The sequence below is a fragment of the Trachinotus anak genome, unplaced genomic scaffold (genome assembly GCF_046630095.1).
Source record: "Trachinotus anak isolate AG129_WGS33_773 ecotype Australia unplaced genomic scaffold, CSIRO_AGI_Tana_v1 ptg000021l, whole genome shotgun sequence".
Lineage (NCBI taxonomy): Eukaryota > Metazoa > Chordata > Actinopteri > Carangiformes > Carangidae > Trachinotus > Trachinotus anak.
In genome coordinates, this window is record NW_027273872.1 from 4,233,076 (window position 1) to 4,255,416 (window position 22,341).

General features: G+C 41.1%; 2 protein-coding genes across 5 annotated transcripts in view; both read right to left on the bottom strand.

Moving 5' to 3' along the window:
* Positions 1 to 14,993, bottom strand: part of med12 (mediator complex subunit 12) — a 24,470-nt gene extending 9,477 nt beyond the window's left edge. For all 3 annotated transcript variants that reach the window (XM_071506603.1, XM_071506602.1, XM_071506604.1), the window contains exons 1-25: positions 14,835 to 14,993; positions 13,969 to 14,073; positions 13,525 to 13,716; positions 12,299 to 12,458; positions 11,934 to 12,109; positions 11,061 to 11,171; positions 10,436 to 10,708; positions 10,122 to 10,268; positions 9,539 to 9,638; positions 9,311 to 9,447; positions 8,943 to 9,074; positions 8,100 to 8,226; positions 7,679 to 7,908; positions 7,504 to 7,563; positions 7,190 to 7,363; positions 6,321 to 6,465; positions 5,296 to 5,414; positions 3,785 to 3,928; positions 3,535 to 3,698; positions 2,344 to 2,475; positions 1,798 to 2,025; positions 1,551 to 1,695; positions 1,182 to 1,302; positions 341 to 451; positions 135 to 248 (exon numbers count right to left, since the gene is read on the bottom strand). In XM_071506603.1, the coding sequence (XP_071362704.1) occupies positions 135 to 248; positions 341 to 451; positions 1,182 to 1,302; positions 1,551 to 1,695; positions 1,798 to 2,025; positions 2,344 to 2,475; positions 3,535 to 3,698; positions 3,785 to 3,928; positions 5,296 to 5,414; positions 6,321 to 6,465; positions 7,190 to 7,363; positions 7,504 to 7,563; positions 7,679 to 7,908; positions 8,100 to 8,226; positions 8,943 to 9,074; positions 9,311 to 9,447; positions 9,539 to 9,638; positions 10,122 to 10,268; positions 10,436 to 10,708; positions 11,061 to 11,171; positions 11,934 to 12,109; positions 12,299 to 12,458; positions 13,525 to 13,716; positions 13,969 to 14,073; positions 14,835 to 14,936 (3,649 nt within the window). In that variant the 5' untranslated portion in view covers positions 14,937 to 14,993. The remainder of the gene's footprint in view (positions 1 to 134; positions 249 to 340; positions 452 to 1,181; positions 1,303 to 1,550; positions 1,696 to 1,797; positions 2,026 to 2,343; positions 2,476 to 3,534; positions 3,699 to 3,784; positions 3,929 to 5,295; positions 5,415 to 6,320; positions 6,466 to 7,189; positions 7,364 to 7,503; positions 7,564 to 7,678; positions 7,909 to 8,099; positions 8,227 to 8,942; positions 9,075 to 9,310; positions 9,448 to 9,538; positions 9,639 to 10,121; positions 10,269 to 10,435; positions 10,709 to 11,060; positions 11,172 to 11,933; positions 12,110 to 12,298; positions 12,459 to 13,524; positions 13,717 to 13,968; positions 14,074 to 14,834) is intronic.
* A 1,954-nt stretch (positions 14,994 to 16,947) lies between these two features.
* The window catches only part of LOC139605781 (ATP-binding cassette sub-family C member 5), a 33,263-nt gene continuing 27,869 nt past the window's right edge, over positions 16,948 to 22,341 (bottom strand). For both annotated transcript variants that reach the window (XM_071457559.1, XM_071457558.1), the window contains exons 23-29: positions 21,753 to 21,842; positions 21,084 to 21,276; positions 20,810 to 20,969; positions 19,965 to 20,043; positions 19,755 to 19,868; positions 19,200 to 19,364; positions 16,948 to 18,264 (exon numbers count right to left, since the gene is read on the bottom strand). In XM_071457559.1, coding sequence (XP_071313660.1) covers positions 18,172 to 18,264; positions 19,200 to 19,364; positions 19,755 to 19,868; positions 19,965 to 20,043; positions 20,810 to 20,969; positions 21,084 to 21,276; positions 21,753 to 21,842 — 894 coding nt within the window. In that variant the 3' untranslated portion in view covers positions 16,948 to 18,171. The remainder of the gene's footprint in view (positions 18,265 to 19,199; positions 19,365 to 19,754; positions 19,869 to 19,964; positions 20,044 to 20,809; positions 20,970 to 21,083; positions 21,277 to 21,752; positions 21,843 to 22,341) is intronic.

A 22,341-nucleotide genomic window follows, 5' to 3' on the forward strand; every position in this document is an offset into this window, starting at 1 on the left:
ACCAGTACAATCAACCAGTGAGATCTATCAGTGGCACCATGAACAGAGGTTTGACCAGGAAAACCAGATTTTTTTTTGTAAGACAGGTTCTGACCTTAAATTTAACAACATGACAATGCTACAACCATTCTTACCCAGCATGAAGACAGCTTTTAGGACAGCAAATACTGCTCCAACAACAATGCTGTTCTGAGAGGCAGCAAGAAGGTGGCGATCACAAGACGACCGGATGCCAACTGAGGATTTATCTGCAAAGCCATATCACCAGGTTAAGATGCAGAGTCACACTCAGGTAGAAACGTAGATGAGTTGAAACATTATTGTTGGTTGCGTTCACTACCTGACTTCACACCATCTTGGGGGACAGGGTTGCGTTGTGGCGTCTTGAAAAGGTGCAACAGAATCCTGCAGGTGAGTCTGGCTCCTGGCTCAGAGTCTTGCTCACTGCAGGCTGGAGGTAAGTCCAGACACACATGCGCTGATTAGAGTCGCGTTTCCTCTCATAACTCGGGTTTACATTCTTTTGCAGAGGCATCATCTATTGTATCAAAGTCTGACATCTAAATTTAAGCCTTGTCCTAGATGGACCTCTCATCAGTTAGGATGAAGAGGAATTTTCATAGAGCTGCAGTCGTAAAAGAGGGAGCGAGAACAAAGCATTTATCAGAAGCCAGAGTTGCTGGCATTTGGCATGTGTAGCTGCATTATAAAATGAGCCAAACACCAAACAGCATGGCTGAATGGGGCTTTGTGTCCAAGCTGGGAGAAGAAAGATTAACAGCAGGGAGAGAGAGGCTCTTCTCTGGCAAGTGCACAAAGCACATCAAGGTTTCATGGATCCTGATCAAAAACGCTGCGTTTACTTTCCTCTCTGACAGAAGCAACGCATTACACAGATTGGTGTTCTTTTCTATGAGCCGAATAGCAATGTTCTGTTCACTCATTTACAGAAAGCCTGGTGGCTGCGAGATTATATATAGATGCTTTTTGGATTGTTTCAAGCAGTGGTTCTCAACCAGGGGTGCTCACACCCCATGGAGTATTTCTGCAGTTGACAGGGGGTAGGTGGAAAATACAATGATGGTACAAGAACAAGCAGTTGCAACAGAGAATTTTGCACTGATTTAATTGGCAATACATATTTTTCTATAGCACAGTGCTAAAGGTTAAATAATCCTTACCTGCATTGAGGAGGGAAGGAATGGCCACACAACGAACCAGGTCCTCTAGGAGTAGGCACTGTCTAGCAATGAGAATGGCTACGAAGGTTGCCAGGGAATCATGGAAGGACAAATCGCTAACCTGAAGGGCACGAGCACAGAGACCAACTTTCAAATGAAAGTGTAGTGAGAAAAGCTGCTGTAATTTAGAGGACAACTAAATATAAGACTAAAAAATAAATACCAAAGAGTAAAAACGTATTTAGATGATATCATTATCCAAAATGTGACATACAAAGACATTTGACATAACAGATGTTTAAATGCAAGCTATGGTAAGGATCAAAACAAGACAAGTGCCAGATAAACAGTTATGAAAGCACAACTTACATCTACGTTACACAGTAAATCATTGAAGCCACAGTTGCCATTGTTAGAGGAGCAGCAGAGAGCCTTGAGGATGCCGAGCCACTCGGCACTCAGAGAGCGACAATACGCCGTCAGCTCTGCACACAGGATCCCAATATCGTTCACCCTGAAAGCACATTACACAATGTCAACAACAGTCCAACAAGGAGTTGAAAACTGTAGCAATGTCAGGAACACAAACAACATAATTGTTATACGAGTTACACACCTCTCAGGGTCTCGGTGGTCCACACACACGTCCATGAGCACATTACAGACGAAGCTGTAGCGGTTAGCTGGGCTGTCGTTGAGGATCTTGCCCACCATGGAGTGGTTGAAATTGTGGGCTGAGGGGTTGGCGATGGCCTCCATCATGAACAAAGGATCCCAAAGCATGTTGGAGTCTGACGGGTCGGTGTTGAAGTAGATGGAGTTCTTCACTTTGGAGCAGAACTCACTGAGAGAGAAAACAGAATAAGAGGTAAGACTGGTGCTAAAAAGGAACAACTAAAATTACAATGAGTCAAACACAGATAACAAAATAACATTTAGGGATATCTGATTTACTATACACAACTGCTGGAAACGGGGATGGTACATTAAAGTGGATGCAAATACTATACATAGCATGTACTCTATATAAGTGTTAGGATTAATCTCTGGTGTGATTCACTATTTGACACATTCCCTTCTCCAAAAAAAACACAACTTGAGTTTTTAGTCAAAAAAGGCTCAGCACCAGAGCTACATATGTTTTTTTGTGAGGCATTCCTACCTGAAGATCTCTCCAAACTTGTTCTTGAGGTGACTACAGGAGGTGTAGAGGTCATACAGGTAGGCCAAGATGCAGCGCTCAGCAGAGGAACAGTCTGCCGGGTTCACCCCCGATTTCACCACAATGCGCAACCTGTGAACACATTTACACACGTGACGGACCTGCAACTTCTTAAGATGTATATTTAAAGGAAAAGTCAGATTGGGGTAGTTTATTTGATTTCATGCTAAGTGTCAGATGGGGAGACTGATACCACTCTCATGGCTGTATGACGCTACTGCTAGCAGCTAACTTAGCTTAGCATTAAGACTGACAACAGGAGCAAACAGCTAGCCTGGCTCTGTCCAGAGGTAACAAAACCCACTTTCCAGCACCTCTAAGGCTCACTGATCAACTCACTATATCCTGTGTGTTTAATCCATACAAAAACTGAAATGTAAAAAGAGCAATCTGCAGTTTTACCTGTGGTTATGTTCCAGACTATTTCTCAGCCAAGATCAATAACACCTGGAGAAACAGTCCAGCACATACTCCCTCGTAAAACTACAAAACGATTTTGTGGAGCTTTAGAGCTTTGGAAGTGCAATTAGGAAACTACTGTTACCTTTGGACAGACCCAGAGTTGCTGTTTCCCCCTCTTTCCAGCCTCTGTGCTCAGCTAAATTAGCCGGCTGCAGGCTGTCCAAGTCTCCAAAAGAAAGTAAATGAGCATATTTCCCCCAAACATCAAGCTATTTCTTTCTCGTATAAGCAAAACTTTTAGATTTAATTGCAATGATTTTAAATAGAGGCTTTATGTGAGCAATCTTTATCTTTAACACTTAAGGCATTTAAGTAATGCTTAGTTTAAACCAACAGCAGAATCAGCTAGAACAGGCGTTCAGGAACTAAGCGCCCTGTCAGCAGTCCAGAGGCAATAAAAATCCTCATTAAAGACAGTGGAAAGATTCTTTAACTTGCAACTCCAAACATCCTTTATACTACTTTAATTATACATTTAACTGATGTCTTAACACCACCAAAATCACCCTAGGGATGGGTTACAAGCTCTATTTCAGTGGTTTTCACAACAATAACCACAAAACCATACAGTTCCAGGTTTGAGCCCCCAATCAAACATGTACTCTAGTCTAGATTTTCATTTTTGGAATCCTGTTGGCGAACATCACAGCTTATTATTGAGTCACATACCCATCAAAAACTTGCGCTGTCTGCTCAGGATTGAGAATGAGGCAGGAGTGGTATCTCCTCAACACAGCTACGATACACAGACACAGGCTTGTGGTGTAGCTTCCCACCAGGCTGGATGATTTCAGCAGCAGCTCGGCTTCCACCAGACTCAACTCATTCAGAAGCTGAAAACACAATTTTTATAAACAGTGATGACTACAAATAGATTTTTCTGGATTTATCCATGTTACCAAAAAAAATATATCCGTACCTGAATAGCAAAGTCTATGAGGCCACTAATGTTCAGGGAGTACTCCATGAGGTCAAAGATGAACTGAATGTGCTGGACGAGGGGCAGGTGATAGGACATCCCTAAGGCAAAGCTGGTGATCTGTTCCAGCACGTTTCTGGACACCTGCACACAAAAGTCAGAAATCAGACACCATTTACATGCAAAAAACAACAATATTTCAGCCTTGGCTCTGACACAATACAACACGCTGTTGTTCAGCAGAGCTAACAACAGAGACAGTCTCTATCTAGTATGAGTAGAAACATTCAAAGTATGCCAAGTGATTTTATCAGCCACTCAACTTTGGTTGTTTGTCAGGGAACCAGTCTGACAAATGGAATATAAATTCAATTAGATTTTATGCTTAACATGTATACGAAAATTAAGAAAATTATGCATAAGAAAAGATCGATGTCACTCTCACATCGATCCATTTAATACGAAGCCACAACCATTAGTTTAGCTCAGCATACATAACTGGAAGCAGGGAGAAACCTCTAGCCAGGCTCTTGCCTTTAACAAACAGATATGAGCGAATAAGCACATTTCCAAAATGTGAAGCTATTTTACACAAGGAGGCACACCAACACAACCATCATCTACTGGGAAGTTGTTCCTACATATGAAACTATTAGCTGACAAATAGGGGATGAACATTGTGAGACAGCTTTTGACCCTGAGACTTTTTAAATCCATTTTGGTTTCACTGCCTTCAGCTTTTATGCTCCAATTCACTGGAACACGCTACCTAATCATATTCGGGCTGCTCCAACACTATCATCTTTTGAATCTAAACTGAAAACACTCCTTTTTAGCTGCGCCTTTCAGTAACCAAGTCTTAATTATCATCTATCTATCTTTTTGTCTTATTATTCTATTGGTCTAATCATTATTTTATTCAATCTCATTTTATTCCTAGTTTCAATTTGCATGTCTCATTCATTTTTACTGATCTGTTGTTGGTCTCAATTATTTTATTTTCTTAGCGGTTTTTAATTTTTAAATTTCATTTATGTGTTTGTTTTAATTTGTGTTTATTTATGTCTAATGTTTTACCTTCACACTTTCCTCACAGTTCTTTGTGGTTGCAACATCCATGGCAGCTCATGCTTTGTGCAGCAAATAAAGGCCTTTCGCCATTAGCTATATTTGAATTAAAAGTAATTAAAAATACAAATGAAAATTAAATTACAATTTCATAGTCCATGGGAAATTATTGGCTTTATTGGATTCTGGATCACCTGCATTCTCCATTACAACCTGTGCTATCTAAAAATGTAAATACATTATGTTCTGCTGGGTTTTCAAGGTACTGCAACCTGAGTGCATTATCCATTCAAATTGTATTCAGACATCTCACAAGAGAAATCAAATCACACTCAAATTACATTTACATCCAAATGAGTCACCTTGTGGGGGGGCTCTTGTTTTAGGCTCCTGGAGTGTTTGCATTAATGAAGCCTTTAACTGGTGGGGTTGTCTGGTCTTACCTGCGAGGTGACCTGGTGCTGGTCAAAGTGGGAGAGGTGCTGGAATTTGGAGAAGATATCCTCTGCAGTGGGAAAGGCCTCCGGCTTACTCCTCTTTCTCTTTTGTCCTTCCTCCCCTCCTGCGTATGTGGGAAAGAGAGGTGAAAAAAAAATAAGAGAGGAAGCAACTCGTAACTGGTCAGCAGTATTCTTTCCAGTCAGCCGAACAGACCAGCCGTGAAATCGAGTTAAACCAATGGCCTGTTATCTTATTCCCAGCCTCCTTCAATCTGAAGCTTCACTGCAAAAGACACTGCTATAAAGACAGTTAAAGTAAAGGAAAATGGTACTTTTCATTTCAGAGAAACAAGTTGTGAGCTGAAGGTCATCATGAGCTCAAAGAAATGTGCTAAGTTGTCACGAAACACTCCAATCTGTGCAATTATAACTCTGGAAACCTTAAATCACCTTAATAAGGTCACATGTATCTGAGATAAAGTGGTTGTGAACAGATGAGAGCTATTAGCATAGAAATTGGGTGGAAAGAAGATTGAGTAATGCCACCCCCCCCCCTGGGTTGATAAAGAAAGAAAAAAAAAAGCTTGTTCTCTTAAGAAGGACAGGAGAACAGGAATACAAATGAAAAGTATTCAAAGAGGAGAGTTATTAGGAGGATAACAGCTGGATTGGCCACAGTGAGAATTGATGTGTATGTATGAACAATGTTTTACAAACATCCAAGTATGATAAAGCTCCTGCTTTCCACAAGGCAAAACATTATATTTAACATGATTTACATGGATTATTCTACAGAGAGATGCAGAGGGGGAAAAAATCCACTCAATAAATTAGGGGACACTTATCAAAACTTCATTTTCATTCCTTAACATGAAAAGTAGGTAAAATTAAATTGATGAAACATAATCTTAAATGGCAGCTGGCTGGCAGACAAACTGCATGGCTACAGCTGTGGTAATGTAAAATATCAACTAAATGGGAAATGCAGGACATTAAGCATCAGTCAAAAGCTGATAAAACCGAGTTACCTGTTTCTGCTGTGCTTTTGCGGTTGAGCACCTTCAAGATGTCTTTGGTAATTTTCTTGATGGTGTGTCGCGCCTCATCTCTCAGTTTGCCCACACCGTACAAAACCACTAACCGCTGGTTGCACTCGTGGCTGGCGCTTTCCTCCTAAAGGCAACGACAAAAAGACGCAAAGGTCCTGATCAGCTGGATGCAGTTGACACATGAGAAGCACAGCACAAAAAAATATGAACCAAACAACAGGAAAATAGTGCATATACTTTTTCTCCATAAACATGACAAGGTTTATGAATTAATTTAACAACTGTATCTTTTAAATTGTTATAAAAGTATAAAAAGAAAATTGTTCATGTTTAACACAAATCTGTATTCAGTATACTTGGCTTATGTCACCTGAGATAACTTGGTTTCCCCTTATAAGAATGCTATGGCTCACACGTGTATCCAGACCAATGTTGCTTTGGTAACCTGTTAAATCGCTGTATTTAACAGGTTACTAAAGCAACATTAGTCTGGAGATGAAAATTGAGGACGGGTGATGCTTGATAGGAACTAGCTCGCTTACTTTTCACCTCCACACACCTGAAAAATTGCTGTGTGAAGTGGGCGTGAGTGAAAAAGTTCCAGTGTGAGAAAGGTGAGGAGGAGGAAGGTTTCTGAGGCTTTACAGCCATCCGACAAGCACTTCTGATAAATCATACTTACCCCTTTATTCTTCACTGCACCTCTACATGCAGTCGTAGTGTATATTTTATGTATCAGGACTGAAGCTTTACTAAACTTCCAGTCAAAATAGAATCTGCTCATCTGATCATCCATAACAACCCAATAGTGGAGGGATTTCTTTTTAAATGCCAAACTGTGTTCTCACCTGAGGAATAGGGAAGTGAGTGGCATACTGAATGTGGCGGGGTTGCTCGTACAGCTGAGGAAAGGCCGGGTCCATGCCCTTGTCCTTACAGCCGGCCTTGCTGTCCTGCTCCGGAGCTGGCTTCTCTGGAGAGGGGCTGCCCTTAGACTCACAGTGCATCGGAGGAGAGAACATCTGCAAGGCAAAAGGAGGCTGAAATCACTCTAAGAAAGGGCATGCGAGCAATGCCAAAATGTTCAAAAGAGAAATGTTGTAGAAGTGAGTGAAATTTGCAAAAAATAACAGTTTTATAGCAGGTTAAATACTGTGTTTACCTCGTCAAAATTAGCACTGGAGTTTTGATCGATCTCCATAGACTCTGACAGACCGGTATCCTGTTGAACAAACCATAATCTCATGTTACCCTTTCACGCCACAGTGTTACTTTGTACTGCAGCACAAATGACTCATCACACTCCACAACACCAACAACAGATGCCTCCGACATGCCTCCATCTTGACACTGCTGCCTGCGTCCTGCTCCTTGCGCTCTGAATCATCGGAGGGCTCGTCGCTGGGGGATCGCGGGCGCGGCAGGTGGGAGTCAGAGGCCAGGTCGCCACGGGAAATGAGCGTGCACATGTAGATGTTGTGGGAAAAGACATCGTGACGGATGAGCTCACAGAAGAGCAGGACCAGGTTGGAGAACTCCACTCGTTCACTTTCATTCCCAGGCTCCGCTACAGAGGGGAAAAGAGGATTTGAATAATTTAATACCAGGTTTCCCATGCCAAATCATTTATGATAAATATGCACCGGGAGATGAAATAAGAGGCAAAGACAAAAGGATATAAAGTTCCTTCGGTATAAGACTGAGATCAAGTTTGACACATTACAGCCAAGGGAAATGAATGACATAAGAAATCCTTACTCAGTGTGGGGGCCTGAGTATCAAGGAACTGGAGCAGAACATCCTGGAAGACCGGCAGTGTGGCAGCTGAGAGGGAGCCGGATGACACAGAGCCCTTCTCATCCACCACCTCCGACTCACCACACCTCTGCAAACAAACACACAGCACACAGCCTGTGAGTGCTAAATGTAGGACATTTATTTAAAAACCTTCCTTATTTGACAGATACATTTGAGTTTACAGTTTAGTCTACAGATGCCACAAAGTACTAATTATGCATTAGGAATATTTTAAATGTCTGCAGGGCAAAACAGCACGTAGGAAAATCAGCTGTTGATTTGTAAAATATTAACTGAAGCGCTATGCAGATGAATATCAAAGGCGGATATTTTCAGACATGACAGCGCGGTTACTGAGACTTAGATCAGTGCTTTCCATCAACCCCATGGGGTCCCAAAATAAATCTGAGGGGTCAAAAGATGATTAAAGGAATAAGAAAGAAAAAAACATATTTCTGTTGATTATTTTTTTTTATAACTTTTCTAAAATGTTTGCTTTTTTTCCTGGGAACATACTGAATAGCCTCTTCCAGCCTCTAAAAAGCTTTTAAATGAAAATCGGAGCAGAAAAGCTTATACGTATAACTCATATACACAGTGAGGCACAGCTTGTGATGCAGAGTCACAAGTAGGTATTGTATTTTAAGGGGGTCACAGGTCAAGTCAAGTCTGGGAACCAATAACAGAGAAGATGTAATGAGCTTTATTACGACTAAAACTGTGGGGAAATCAGTTTGGAGCTGTGAATACAAGCAAGAGACAGAAACATGTATCAGACGTCAGCAGAGGTGGTGTGTCTCTTACCTCTGCTTCTATTTCAGCCTGTCTCTTTTCCAGCAGCTTGGCCACCACCATGGCCCTGTGTCTGCCAGAACGCTTGCAGCACACTGCCCACTCACACAGCAAGGTCACCACCGCATCATCATCTGGTGACATCTGGACAGGAACATGCATCATTAGACAGTACCGCTAAAAACAGAATCGCTTGGTGCCACACATCAGCACAGCTCACACGCCGGCATCAAAATTCTACCTGTTCAAATTAAAAACTATTTGCTCAACTGGAATGTCGACAATGTTTTCCTGACCATTGCAAAATTGCTTTATAATATCTCATTTAAAAGACTGTGTCTTTTCATACTTTGAGCATAATAAAAACAGAGATAACTTACTTCATGTCCATCTTTACTCTGGCCCGACCCAAATATCCTGTTGTACAGCGAATCCAGTGAGTTGTTAAAGTCAGACTTCTCAAAGCTGTGGTTGTCTAAAACCTCCAGAGTGTGGAGAACCCTTCCAATGGTGAACCCTGGCAACAGATGACAAAAACCATCTCCAACACTGACTTTGTTGTTCTCCTACAAACATTGTCTGCAGAGATAAAGGAACACTTCTCTCACCTGCTGTGGTCTCCTGGCACTTATCAAAGGACCACCTGAACTCCACTGCCTGGCCTCGCTCCTTAATTTGCTCCTCGATTTCTCTCAACTTTGCACGGACCTGCGTTTGAAAGAAGGGTTCAGAGGATATCATCCTGTCATCTGGCAAATAAAAACACCCCAAAACCCAATGGGAATACCAAGAGTGGTTACATAAACCACTGCCAGAATCTCCCCCGCTGTGAGACAAGTCCCTCCTGCTATCTTCAGTGGTACGACAAGTTTGTTTTTGTTTTTACCTATTCTGCAGTAACTGTAATATTTTGTCTTGTATTTTATTCTCCTTTTTTTATCTACTGGAAGGTTCATAAAAAAACAGCTTGCATTGCAAATAAAAAGAACACCAACCAAGAGGGGTTTGTGTGTGTGTGTGTGTGTGTGTGTGTGTGTGTGTGTGTATACACACACACACACACACACACACACACACACACACACACACACACACACACACACACACACACACACACACACACACACACAACTTGTCTTGAAATAAACAGACAGAGAAGGATAAACACTACATCAGTGCTGAAGGAGGTACCTGCTGTGTAAAGGCAGTGTTGCCTCCTGGCATGGGTAAGCTGGACGGGGCGATGGGCAGGAGGTCCAGAGGGGAGCCGGTCTTGTTCCTGCTGTCTGTTAGGGAGTAATGCCACACCAGAGCACTGGGACAACACAACACTATGCTCTAATGTGACAAGAACCAGACACAAATAACAAGGGAAGGGAAAAATAGAACTAGTCAGTGATGTATTTTAAGTCTCCTACATTTTCAAAACCATTTTCAGAGTTATTTATGAAAGCATGACGAACAAAGTGTCATCTACGCATCAGTCAAAATGAAAAGTGTAATACCTGTAACATGCAGCTGAGGCCAAACACCAGAGGCCTGTGCTGTGGGCAGATGTAGAAATCCGTGAAGGGTGTCTGGGGCTGGTTCCCTCCTGCTGGCTGCGAGGTCGGGGTTGGGGGCAGGGCGTTACCTTGCTGCGTCAAGATGCCATGCGTTGGATGTCCTCCTGTGCCGGGGCCCAGGCTCCCGTCACTTAGCAACAGGTTGAGGCGGCGTGTGCAGAAGTAAGCCAGTCTCCGTGACAAGTAAGCCGACTGTACAAATTCCCCTGAGTACTGCAGGACCGAGGAGAGATTCACAGCATTACCCACAGCACTCAGAGACCATTAACATCAGTCAGCTTTGGAAATAGAAACAAAACGTGAGGCAGTGGGCCCCAGAGGCCACCGCCAGCAAAGGTCAAAACCGCCAAAGTGCTGTGGACGAAGACGCACAGCAGGTTCATGATAAACCGCTGACAGCTGCCTAGCTGCACATAACACGGAGCAGCTAGTGTGTGTTACTGTGTACAGCTGTGTGAATGTAAAGTGGGACTGCATGTTTCCAGAATGTAATCCATCAGTGAGTGAGTGATGTGAGACTGCTGTCGACATGCTGAGATGACAGTAAGTGAATAGAGGTGTATACCTGTAGTAAAAGGGGCAGGAGGAGTCTGAGAAGCTCATCTTCACCAGGTCGGACCTTCTCAAAGCACTCCAGCACCCACGTTAGGAACTCATGTCTGTCCAACATACCATCCTGAACACAGACATAAAAACACAGGTGCATCTTAATATCAAGGACATAGACGCGAAGATTACTGTTGTTTAATGCAGAGGCCTACAATTAACTAATCAATTCATGGATTCATTGATTAATAAATGCAGTAACCTCAATCAACCTCACGTCAAGGACTTAGGTTGATCAAACGGTAATCCATAACCTTAATTCCTTTCCTAAATTACTCTCCCCCAATGTAATGTGATTATTTTGTTGCTCATGGAAAAAAAGAATCATATCACTTTGCCTCAGAATTTGTCTAAAAGATGCAGATTTGACAGAATGTTTCCAGCAAGCAGGATGACACAAAGCTCAATTAATTTTTCCTGTGATACTTGGTGCACATTTAATGAAAACTAGTCTTCACCTGTTTATTAGAAACACTAGGAAAAGGCTGTTTTCTAAAACTTAAAGTGGTGTCCTCTGCTGTTTTGTACTGTATATGTTATTCTACCAAAATGTAAAGCAGAATGAAGAAGGACTGGATGAAAACGCATTTTCCTTGATGGCTGAATGTAGCCATAGTGGATTAATATGTTCCAAAATAATTATGTTGAAATTTTATGTGCAATACAAGAAATGCCTGTAGCACCATTTTCGGCACAGCAATAACTAGTGTAACCACCAGAGATCCATTACAGCCCATTACTGCTACTGCGTCACTGGAAAAAGGAATGTGATTTTTTTTTAACATGTTAACTCCAACAATGTTCAGCAGTAGACTTCACAGAGTGAACTGACCTGAAACATGAACATGGCCAGCTTCTCGTTGTATTCCCACTGCTTCATGGCTGTCTCGACGTCAGCGGGAGTGGCTGGTAGGGGTGAGCTACAACCTTGACTGGGAAACTGTCTGTAAAACTCGGCCACTTTCTGAAGCTGCTCCCACAGGTACTTAGTAATGATCTGGGTCCATTCTGCACATACACACACACAGGAAAATCATTTCAAACCGCAGAAAAATCTAATAACAAGCACCACATATTCTATTAAAAAAAAAATATACACATTATGTATTTTTATCCAACGGTCACAAGAAATAAACCTCAAAACACATCAATGCTCCTTTAAAAAAAACGTGTCGATTACCTGCTTCACTTGCTTACCTATACAAGGATCAATCACATGCCTCTTCTTGACTTTAGTTTCTGTGATGGCTGCGTGATACGCACAGGTCATCTTGATCATCCATGCTGAACGCATGACAGGGACCGAGTACTTGGCCAGGTATCCAAAAACCTCCTCCTTTTTGCTAAAGATTGGAACCTGTGAGAAGGACATTTCATGTAACGTTGCAACGTTGAGTGAAAAAATGAACACACCACAAATATTTCTACCAAAAGCCCACAAAAGACACGAAAAAAAGAACTCTGCCAGAAATCAAAGGTCATTTTTTCCTGATAAACCCTCTGAATGATGTTGAGATAGACTACAAGAATGCTCAAGGATTTTTTTAAAGATATTTTTGGGCATTTTTGTCTTTATTTTTGATAGGACAGTAGAGAGTGACAGGAAAGGGACAGAGAGAGGGGGAATGAAATGCAGGAAAGAGCCACGCCGGTCGGGAGCCAAACCAGCGCCTCGCCTGCAAAGAGCATCTGCACTCATGTGGTACACACCCTAACCACTCGGCTGTTGGGTCGCCCCAGGGATTTTTTTTTTAGCTAAATTAATTTTCTTTTCCACCATTGCCTGTTCTGTTTCAAATATAAGGAACTGCCTGCATGGAGTCCACATTTTCTGCTGGTGTAGAAGAAGCAGCTGAGGTGGAAACCTGAAACTGCTGTACTTCTGGAAAAGTGATCTGTCAAAAGCAAGTATCTCAAGCTGAGTACCCAGCTAAATGCTAACATTTCTTGTGGAGATAGTGTCAGAAACAACAACTTCCTGTTTCTCATCTGACATGTTGTGTCGTTGCCCTCCACTGGTTGTGACCACAGTGTGATCCCTGTGTGTCTGTAACATTCAGCATGTTAACAACTGAGGATAGACTTTATCTTAATAACCTATGCTTTGAATTTTTGGGGGGGAATCCATTTCCTGTCTTGTGGACATGGGTGAAAAATGTTTTGGTTTTGGTGATGTTTGGTGATAAATCAAGAAAATCAGCAGGAAAAAAACATGAAAACATCCAAACAAAAACCATGCACAGGACACGAATGTGCAAAGAATTACACCAATTATCCAGCTAACCCAAGCACAGTGCAGAGGGTAAGGCCACTGTGGAGAGGACATTCCTATGTAGATTTCTCCAGTTATTTTACTACCAGTTAGCAACATGGAAAAGCCGCCATTTAGTTAAGAAGGCTTTAAGTGACGAACAGGGTCTTACCTTTTTAGCCAGCTGTGTTAGGGGTTTAGTCCCAGCTAAATCCGTAAACCAGTTATTGATGGAGCTCTGTGACCTTGCTGTGACAAGCCAGAAATTATCCTTCTGGTTGACCTGCGGCTTACGCTTCCCTGTGTCTGGAAAGGTGTTGTAACGCAGCTTCTCTGCAATAATGCTGCTGAAGTTTGAACTGATCTGCAAAGCATTGAGCGAAACGGGTGAGGCCCAAATCAAATCACGAGCACATCCAAATATTAAACAATTTATACAACAAACAAATGTGTAAAATAAGTAAAACGCAAGGGAAGCATACTAAATATACTATACACAGAAACATATTAACATACTAATAAAAACAAGACAGCATCAAAGAGCAAATACACGTTTATGAACACGACAACAGATTAAAACGTTAAAAACGAACAGAAATGTGGCATTAGTCAGTACCTTTGAAGGGTTGAAGTTGACATTTTTGGCACTGCCATGTTCATCACCAGACACAGCTGGCTGGTTATTGAATCCTTGCTTCACATTCAGGGCAGTCAATTCATCCTGAAAAAAAAAACACACACATTTAAGTGCATATTGATTTTTTTTTTAAAATAGTGTAAATCAACAACATCTCATTATTTCTCAAAAAAGAAATCTGCGCTTGATTGGATTTGCAGACACCAGGAAAATACACTTAACTATAATGAAATGTTATTAAGTCATTATTAAAAAATGTTTGCAGACACGGTGACAAAATAAATAATAGGTAAAGCAGCCAGTTTTCCATCTACATCAACACATTATCTTAAGTTAATAATAGATCAGGAGCCAGCAGCACTACCCTGCTAGGCCAAACTCCAGTTTTAAAACTGGGCAGAGATCATTTAGCTTGAACTACACTCGTTCAGGACAGAAAGCTTAGCTGTGCAGGTTTCGCTAACGTTAACTCGTTGTACCAAAACATCAAGCTAACAAACAATTCCCAGTCACGCACAAAATCGAAAAAGCCAACGCAAATTATTTTCCATCACAGATAAATACTGGTGTTAGTTTTCTTTCTCCACCTGGATAGCCCCCGCCAGCCGACGAGCTAGCTTAGCAAACTCTGCTCTCTAACGAACCGGTTCTTTTCCAAATAAGCTGGCGAGCTAGCTAACAAACTGACAACTGGGTGCTGTTCATTGTTATTGCTAGGCCCCAGTCGTCTAGAGGGCTTGCTAAACAGGCTAGCTAGTGTTAGCTCGAACAGCTTCTTGGCTCAAAATATCCCTCCCCTAGACATCATTCCCGGTCGTTCAGATCGTGCATCGTAAAAATCTGACCTCTTTTTGTTTTGGATCTTGAGGATAAACGTCCGGAGGGCCGAGCCGGGGCCGCTTTAATGGCCGGTGTTCGTAACTTAGGATCCCGAAAGCAGCCATCATCCAGCGGCATCACAGCCAGGGCTTTCCTCCTCCTCAGCAGCCTGAACCGAGAGACAACAACCGAACACACTTCCGCTACGAACTTCAAAATAAAAGTCATGGAAAACACTTCCACTTGGATGTGCAACAAAACAACACATAGACTATTGGATAAAAGTAAGTATATTCAGTAAGTATATTTAGTCAAGTTCTATACTTAAATATAGGTGGTTAAATAAAGGTAGTTTTTAAATGTTGTGGTACTTCTACTACACTACAGCAAATTTTACACAAAAACACATATAAGATTTGAAAAGACAACACATTCTCATTCACATCTCATTCAAACAAGACTAGGTCAAAACCTATCTGTGACTGGACTGCCAAAGGTCAAATCCTGATTTATAACCAAGATGTTGTCTGACAAAATCACCAGAGATGTACATTATATGGTCCCTCAGTCAGTCAGTCAAAGACATTCCAGATTATGGGGCTGGCACAGCAGTTGTTTATTGCTGTCTATCATTTGACTAATGACAGGATATTGAGACAGTGTGGACTTTTTCCTCCAGGGCAGTATGACTGTAAAATGTTCTTTTTGTGAATAAACAAGTCGCAACATGAACTATCACCCTAACATTTTGATCATGTGGTCAGTAATAGTTGACTAATGTATATAAACTTGCCCCCATAGGAGCAGTGGTTACATAACCCTGGAAACATGTTTACACACAAATAGCACTACACCTATGTACACAACCACTGACTTGTTATTTGTGTCATTTCCCAAGATTAACATCTCATCGACCCATGTGTGATCCTGCGGTACCATGTCAACAGCTTTGTGTGAAACAGAACATTTGTACAGAAATATGTGCAACCAAAGCACGCAGTTATCTGAGATGATTATGGACCTTAAGGTGCACCTTACTCTATTTACTGTTTTTAAAGTCCCATCTTGAGAGGGGTTCCTCAATTTTAAGACCTTCAGTATCTCAGTTTTGTGCATATTCACCACAGAGCAATGTCTGTTCTTCCAGCACAGAAATTTGCCCACCTTACCTGGCAGCTTTTTATGCTCTGGAAAAGTGAGGAATGAATGACAGACAGATATTTATTTATATTTATTTCATCTTAGTTGTTAAAACAACCGTCATAGCAAGTCAGCAGCTTTCCCAACGCCATATTGGTCTCAGTTCAGATTCTAATGTGGGAAAGTAGGTAGACTGACAGTTTAATACATTTGAGTGACAGATCAATAAGCAGGGGAAACAAATTCACAGCCAGGCAGAACATATTAAACATTTTCCTTACAAACATACTATATATGCACCTTGCACATTCAGGAAACATACAGTGTTGAGAGCAAGAAGCTGCAAACTAAGATGATTATGTTAATTATTACGTTATGTTAGGGTTATGTAATGTTGTTGCAGCATATAAGATCAAGGAAGTGAAACCCGGACAAGAAATATAAAGACCTTGAGTTGTTGATCATCTGATAGGAAATACCAATCAGTGGATGATGACAGGAGGGTATTGATACTGAGTCCAGTTGTTTGTGAATGCAGTTATTTCTCTCTCTCTCTCACACACACACACCCAAACTCGAACTGTTCCCCTACCTTGTTAAAGAATCTATGTTGTTTGCTGACAGTTGACCTACTTCCACACAGAACACATAATAGGCCGATAGCGGCACCTTGTCAGGTTTCACTTACCCTTGATCTGAGGACTAAAGCAGTATGTATTGAAGTGCATGTGCCTAGATCCTCCCTCCAGCCTGAACTTGGCAATAACACTTGTGGGTAATGTCGCCTCAACCCTTAACTGCGTTACACATGTAAAAGGTGTTAACACTACCCCATGACCCAGGGAGGGGTACTTGTTGCAGTGTCATGTTTATGCAGTGCTGCTGGGCTGTTCTGATAAGTTGATGATACTAATGTTAAACTATGATGCTTTTAAATACCTCCACTTTATTTAATACAGTTAACAAGTAAAATATATATTTGATAACTGGACATCAGCATATACAAAAAATATCTTTATTGAAAAAAAAAAAGTTTATCATAAAATTCAAACATTTACAAAAAAAATATATTGCAATACAACAATCTCAAGTGTACAAAGGCAATCTTGAAACTGTATCAATGCAATAGAAAGATATTGCACTCTTCATGATTGTTCAGCACATACTTGATTATAAGGCAGAGGTTTACAATCCCCAGCACTGTGAAAACACAACATTTAAAGACAAATCCTGATGTTGATCATTTTCAGCTTTGTTGCAAGTAACATACTGTACCATGGTTTGAAACCTAAACTGCAACTGTATAACATACTTTGTCCAACACCAGAGTTACCTTGCTGTTAAAAAAAATTACAAGCAGTGTAAAATGTGCAGATTTTAAACTCCAGCATTTGGATTTAGAGGAAACCTTAGCTCAATTCAAAACACAGTACTTGCATGCAGTCTAAAAAAGCATGCTTACATAGTTAACTCCACTATGTGACCTGAAAATGTCAACAACTATAGGCACACATTGCATCTGCAATAACTTACTGAAAAAGACTGCATCATAACATTCAACTAAATGCAGCAAACATTAAAAACAAACTGTGAAATATTTTAGACAGTGCCTCATATGAAAGGTTAATTTGTTGTTAATTTTTTTACATTTATCATATTGATTGTTCAGTACTAACTACTAAATTCTTGCAATCAATCAAATCAATAATGCTTTGAAGTATAAATATTAAATGTTAGTCTGGTCTATACCATTCTTTACTTAACAGTAAGATCCTGCACTGCGAGGTCATAATGACAAAAACTGATAACTAATTTGGAGTCTCATTGATTAGCTGACTTCCAGAGGAAAAGGAAGCACCACATGTTCTTCAATGTCTCCACATGAAAAATAAAGTGCTATTGTCAGAGTCATTGCTCTGTTTCACTTGCAGTTAATTATTTCGCCTCCAGGAAATAACTCTGGTGACACGACGGCAAAGAACAGGAAGTTGTTACGTCCTAGATTTGATGAGGCGTTCATAAACGTGGTCCCTGGGTCTTTGGTGAGGAAATAAACAGACATTGTTACATGAAGCACCCATTACAAAAGCCGCTGTATTTCTTAGCACATACTTTCACACCATGGCAGGATTAGGATAATTGTGTGTTTTTGTGCAATTCCGGCATCCCACTGAGCATTTTGTGGTGCTACAACTCATGTCCAAAGTTCATCCCGTGCCTCTTTTATCTGCTTTGGTTTTCTGATGCTTCTATCATGGCTCTGAATCTTGAGTTTTCATCTGCAAGCAAGGCAGTCGGACTGTCAAACTCCAAAATCTATGAGAATGAAAGGGATAAAAACAAAATGAGTAGCAGCACATAAAATCAAAGGTTGCACTCACTCATTCCATGAACTTGTGTAAGGACAAAAAAAAAAAAAAAATTAAGTCATATTTTTTTCCCTGTAAATGTTGCACATACCTACATCTTTAAGTTATTCCCAGCAGATAGCAGATGAAGAGAATTCTAATGTCTGAAAAGTATTATCCTCAGACAGCTTTGTTACGCTTTGGTGAATGACAAAAACCGATGCTAACTGATCACTAAAAGATTCTTTATACCCGACACACATATGCTGACGTTCACGTGGCTCAAATTGTGATTGTTCTTTTTATAATTTCTGCAGTACTGGATACTGCAGAGTACAGACAAACAAGATTGGAGATGATATACAGCAAATTAAAAGCTTGAATTAGCAGCTAAGTTGTAATGGCTATAGCAAAGTAAGCAACCAACCATCAAAACTGCATAAGTGCCATTTCATGCAGTGAGTATTAGACCATTTAGGGCTATCTAATAATTATAAAATAATCCAACTTCATTAATATCTGTTCTGTGGCACTCCACTACAGGGAGGCAAGGGAGCATGGTTTCATAGTCACCGTGGCAACAAATTAGGCTTACATTCACACCACGAACCTCGTCTATTCTGACGCATCTATCATGTTTCATTCACACTCATGAATCCTTAGATAGAAACTCAGCTTATTAACAAGTTTAAAAGGTGACACAGAAATCATTTGTGTGCATTTCATGTTCACTGCTAACATCAAACATCTGTTTGAACACAAGACCATCTCAGTAAAATGTCTCATCCAACGCCTCAAAGGGAACAATTCACACAGCAAAGCAGGGGTGTTTCAACCTGGGAGTGAATTACAACCATGGGGCTGAATTGTGCATTCATGCAGTCCTGTTGCATTGATACACACCTGACCACTGTCCAGGACCATGACCCTGCTGCAGCTCATCACTGTGTTGAGACGATGGGCGATGATGAGGGTGGTGCAGCTGCCAAACGCACAGCGAATGGTCTCCTGGATGAGACGATCTGTCTCAGTGTCGATGGCTGCCGTTGCCTCATCCAGTATAAGAACCTAAAAAACAGCAGATCAGCAACTGTCAAAACAACAAAATAATTACACAATCCACACAAAGTCTCGTTGCCTGTGATTGTTGTATAAAATGCAACATTAAAGAATATTATTTAAAGAAAATTAAGAAAAACATTACACTATATGCTTTATGCTGTTCATGCCTAATTCATGCTCCAGTGGCTAACAAGGAGCATTTCCCATTAATACCACCAGGTGGCAGTGTTATCCCACGCAGGGACACATGCACACTGACAAGTGTGAGAAACAGAGAGGTCTGTTTTTTCAGTATAAAACTGATGAGAACGTCTTACTAAAGCTGCACCAATCAGCACTCATGCCAAACAATATTCCACATGTAAATAAAAAATAGCTGTATTATACAATCTGCACCTTGCTGTTCCTCAGCAGGGCCCTGGCCACACAGAGTAGCTGTCGCTCTCCCACTGAGAAATTCTCTCCGTTCTCTGTCACCTCTGAGTGGAGGGAGTGAGGCAGCTGGCTGACCTGAGGAAGGGCAAAGTTACACATGAGGACAAGTGACTATTCAAGTAATGCATCATTTGGCATAATCTGACAATGTTTGACCATCTTGTCACTTACCATTTCTTTAATATGAGTCTTCTCAAGAGCTTCCCATATCTGAGAATCAGTGTATTGATCCCATGGGTCTAAATTGGTCCTATTGGAAGATAAACCATCATTTTGACATTCAAATGGATTAAACATAACAATTTCACATTAAGACAAGATGTTTAGTCATGACACTGCAATCTAAACCCTCAGCTGACTAAGATCAATTCTCATCTGAGGTAACTAGCATCTGTAAAGCAACCTGGAAGTTTTTATTAAAGTAAAGCTGACATTTTATTTTTGAATCAGTCTCCCCTGTTCTATTTGGCTTATCCATTCTTTTATTTTGTAGTGCTGAGCACCATTTTTGTTTTTGTTGCAATTTCCCTCTGGTGTGGGTTTGCAAAACACTAACACAGAGCTCAGATCACTGCTGGACCCATTAGCAGTAAATATATTCCCCAGAAACCTTCAAAAAGCCAATTTCAGGCAAATGGTGGAATGTATGTGTGTATGTAAACAGGATCATAGACACAGACTGACCAAGTGTATCATATTCTGTTCATTTGTGATGTAAAAAACATATATTGTAGCTTTAAAGGGGCAGGTTGACTGGAGGCACACCCCTGTTTGCAGGAGGGAGTGGCCAACTGTATGGGAAGGGAGCGTTACACACATGCAAACACTTAAACAAATAGCAGACACCCATTTACACCACACTGTTGCTGCAATAAACACAGAAGATTTTCCATGAGAGCAGGTGCATTCATTGCCAAGTTGAATCTGCTCTGCTTATTAGTCAAAAATGTATTTTTAAGTCAGAACAATGAATTAGTCACAATTCTTGTTAATAAAAGTGATTATCATTGGATTACCTGACGGTGCCAATGAAGAGCACAGGCTCCTGAGGAATGATGGCTAGCTTGCTCCGCAGGTCATCCAGGCCAATCTGTGCAATATTGATCCCGTCAATGATAATAGAGCCTCCTTTCAGCTCTACAAGTCTGAACAGAGCTACACCCAGGGAGGACTTTCCTGCAAACGCACACAGAAAAGACACAGTGAGTGCAAATGTGTGCACAAGTCGAAACAGAGATGTAAACGTGAGCTGAAAATGCTGCTGGCTGGAGAACAGAGCGTCACTCATACCTGATCCTGTGCGTCCCACAATGCCGATGGTCTCTTCAGGCAGGATGGTGAAGGACAGGTTTTTAAGCACCAGTGGCAGATCATCACGATAACGCATCTCCACATTCTGGAAGGTGATCTTTCCCTGCTGAGGCCAGGAGGAGGCAGGAGCATCCGCCTCAGGAATTTGTCGGGGTGCTTCACTCTCTAGACACTGAGATAAGGAATGGCGATGGTATCTGGTATTAATCTCTAAATCTCTGTGGAGGTGCATGCCCCTGAACTGATTTGCAGTGATTTTCTTTCTATGGGCTTTTCTTTGTGATTGAAACGAAAAGAAAAACTTTAGTTGATATTCATGTCTTTGTGGTGATGGCTGTTGTGTGAAACAAGCCCTGTCATGTGCTGTGGAGTGTGTAAAGACCTCATACTGAGTTTCTATTTGCTTCTTGCTGTGTTTATCACACATATACAATTACATGCGCACAACAGGGACACACACACACACACAAGGACACACACACATACATGTCTGGACAAGCCAACTGGCCCTGAATTCAACAGCTCTGTTGTAGTGAGCTGAGGTGTGTCTGGCAATGTGATAGTAGACAGTGTCCTGCTCTATGTGACCTTGTACAGTATATTTGAGCGCCACATAATCCACCTCACTGCGCTAATCAGTGCTCTTACCTTTATATAATGATTGATCCTCTCAACTGATGTGAAGCGAGCTTCAGTCTCTGTGAGCAGCCTCACTGTAAACTGAAATAAGCCAGTCAGCTGCAGGTGAAAGAAAAGCAGAGAGAGGTGGAAGGTTAATGATTCACACTGTCACACCAATTACTGTGAAACACTGGCTGTTTACCGGAGCCGGTCCCCTTCCACAAATGAGCAGTACAACGTTGACAAAAAATGTACAGCCTGATAAACAGATTAGCAGATATGGCTCCTTCACCATCTAGCCAACCGATTTCAATTCTCTACCATGTTTCTGCTGATTATGACATGCACTAAAGCACTGAGCATTTAAAAAATAATAACACCAAATATTGGACAGTTTAACAATGAGGTAACAAACATTCTTCTAAAACATGCTGTGGAGATAGCCTTGTGTGTATGCATTAATTTGATCTGTGAATAATATGTTGTTTCTTTTTTGCAAGACGATGTGACTTTTGCTGAACAATAGCCAATGCTAAATGCTAAACAGCAGCTTAGCAACTAAAATGTTAAGCTATTGTAACAGTGGCACCAGTGCAGAAGAGATATAAAGTCAATC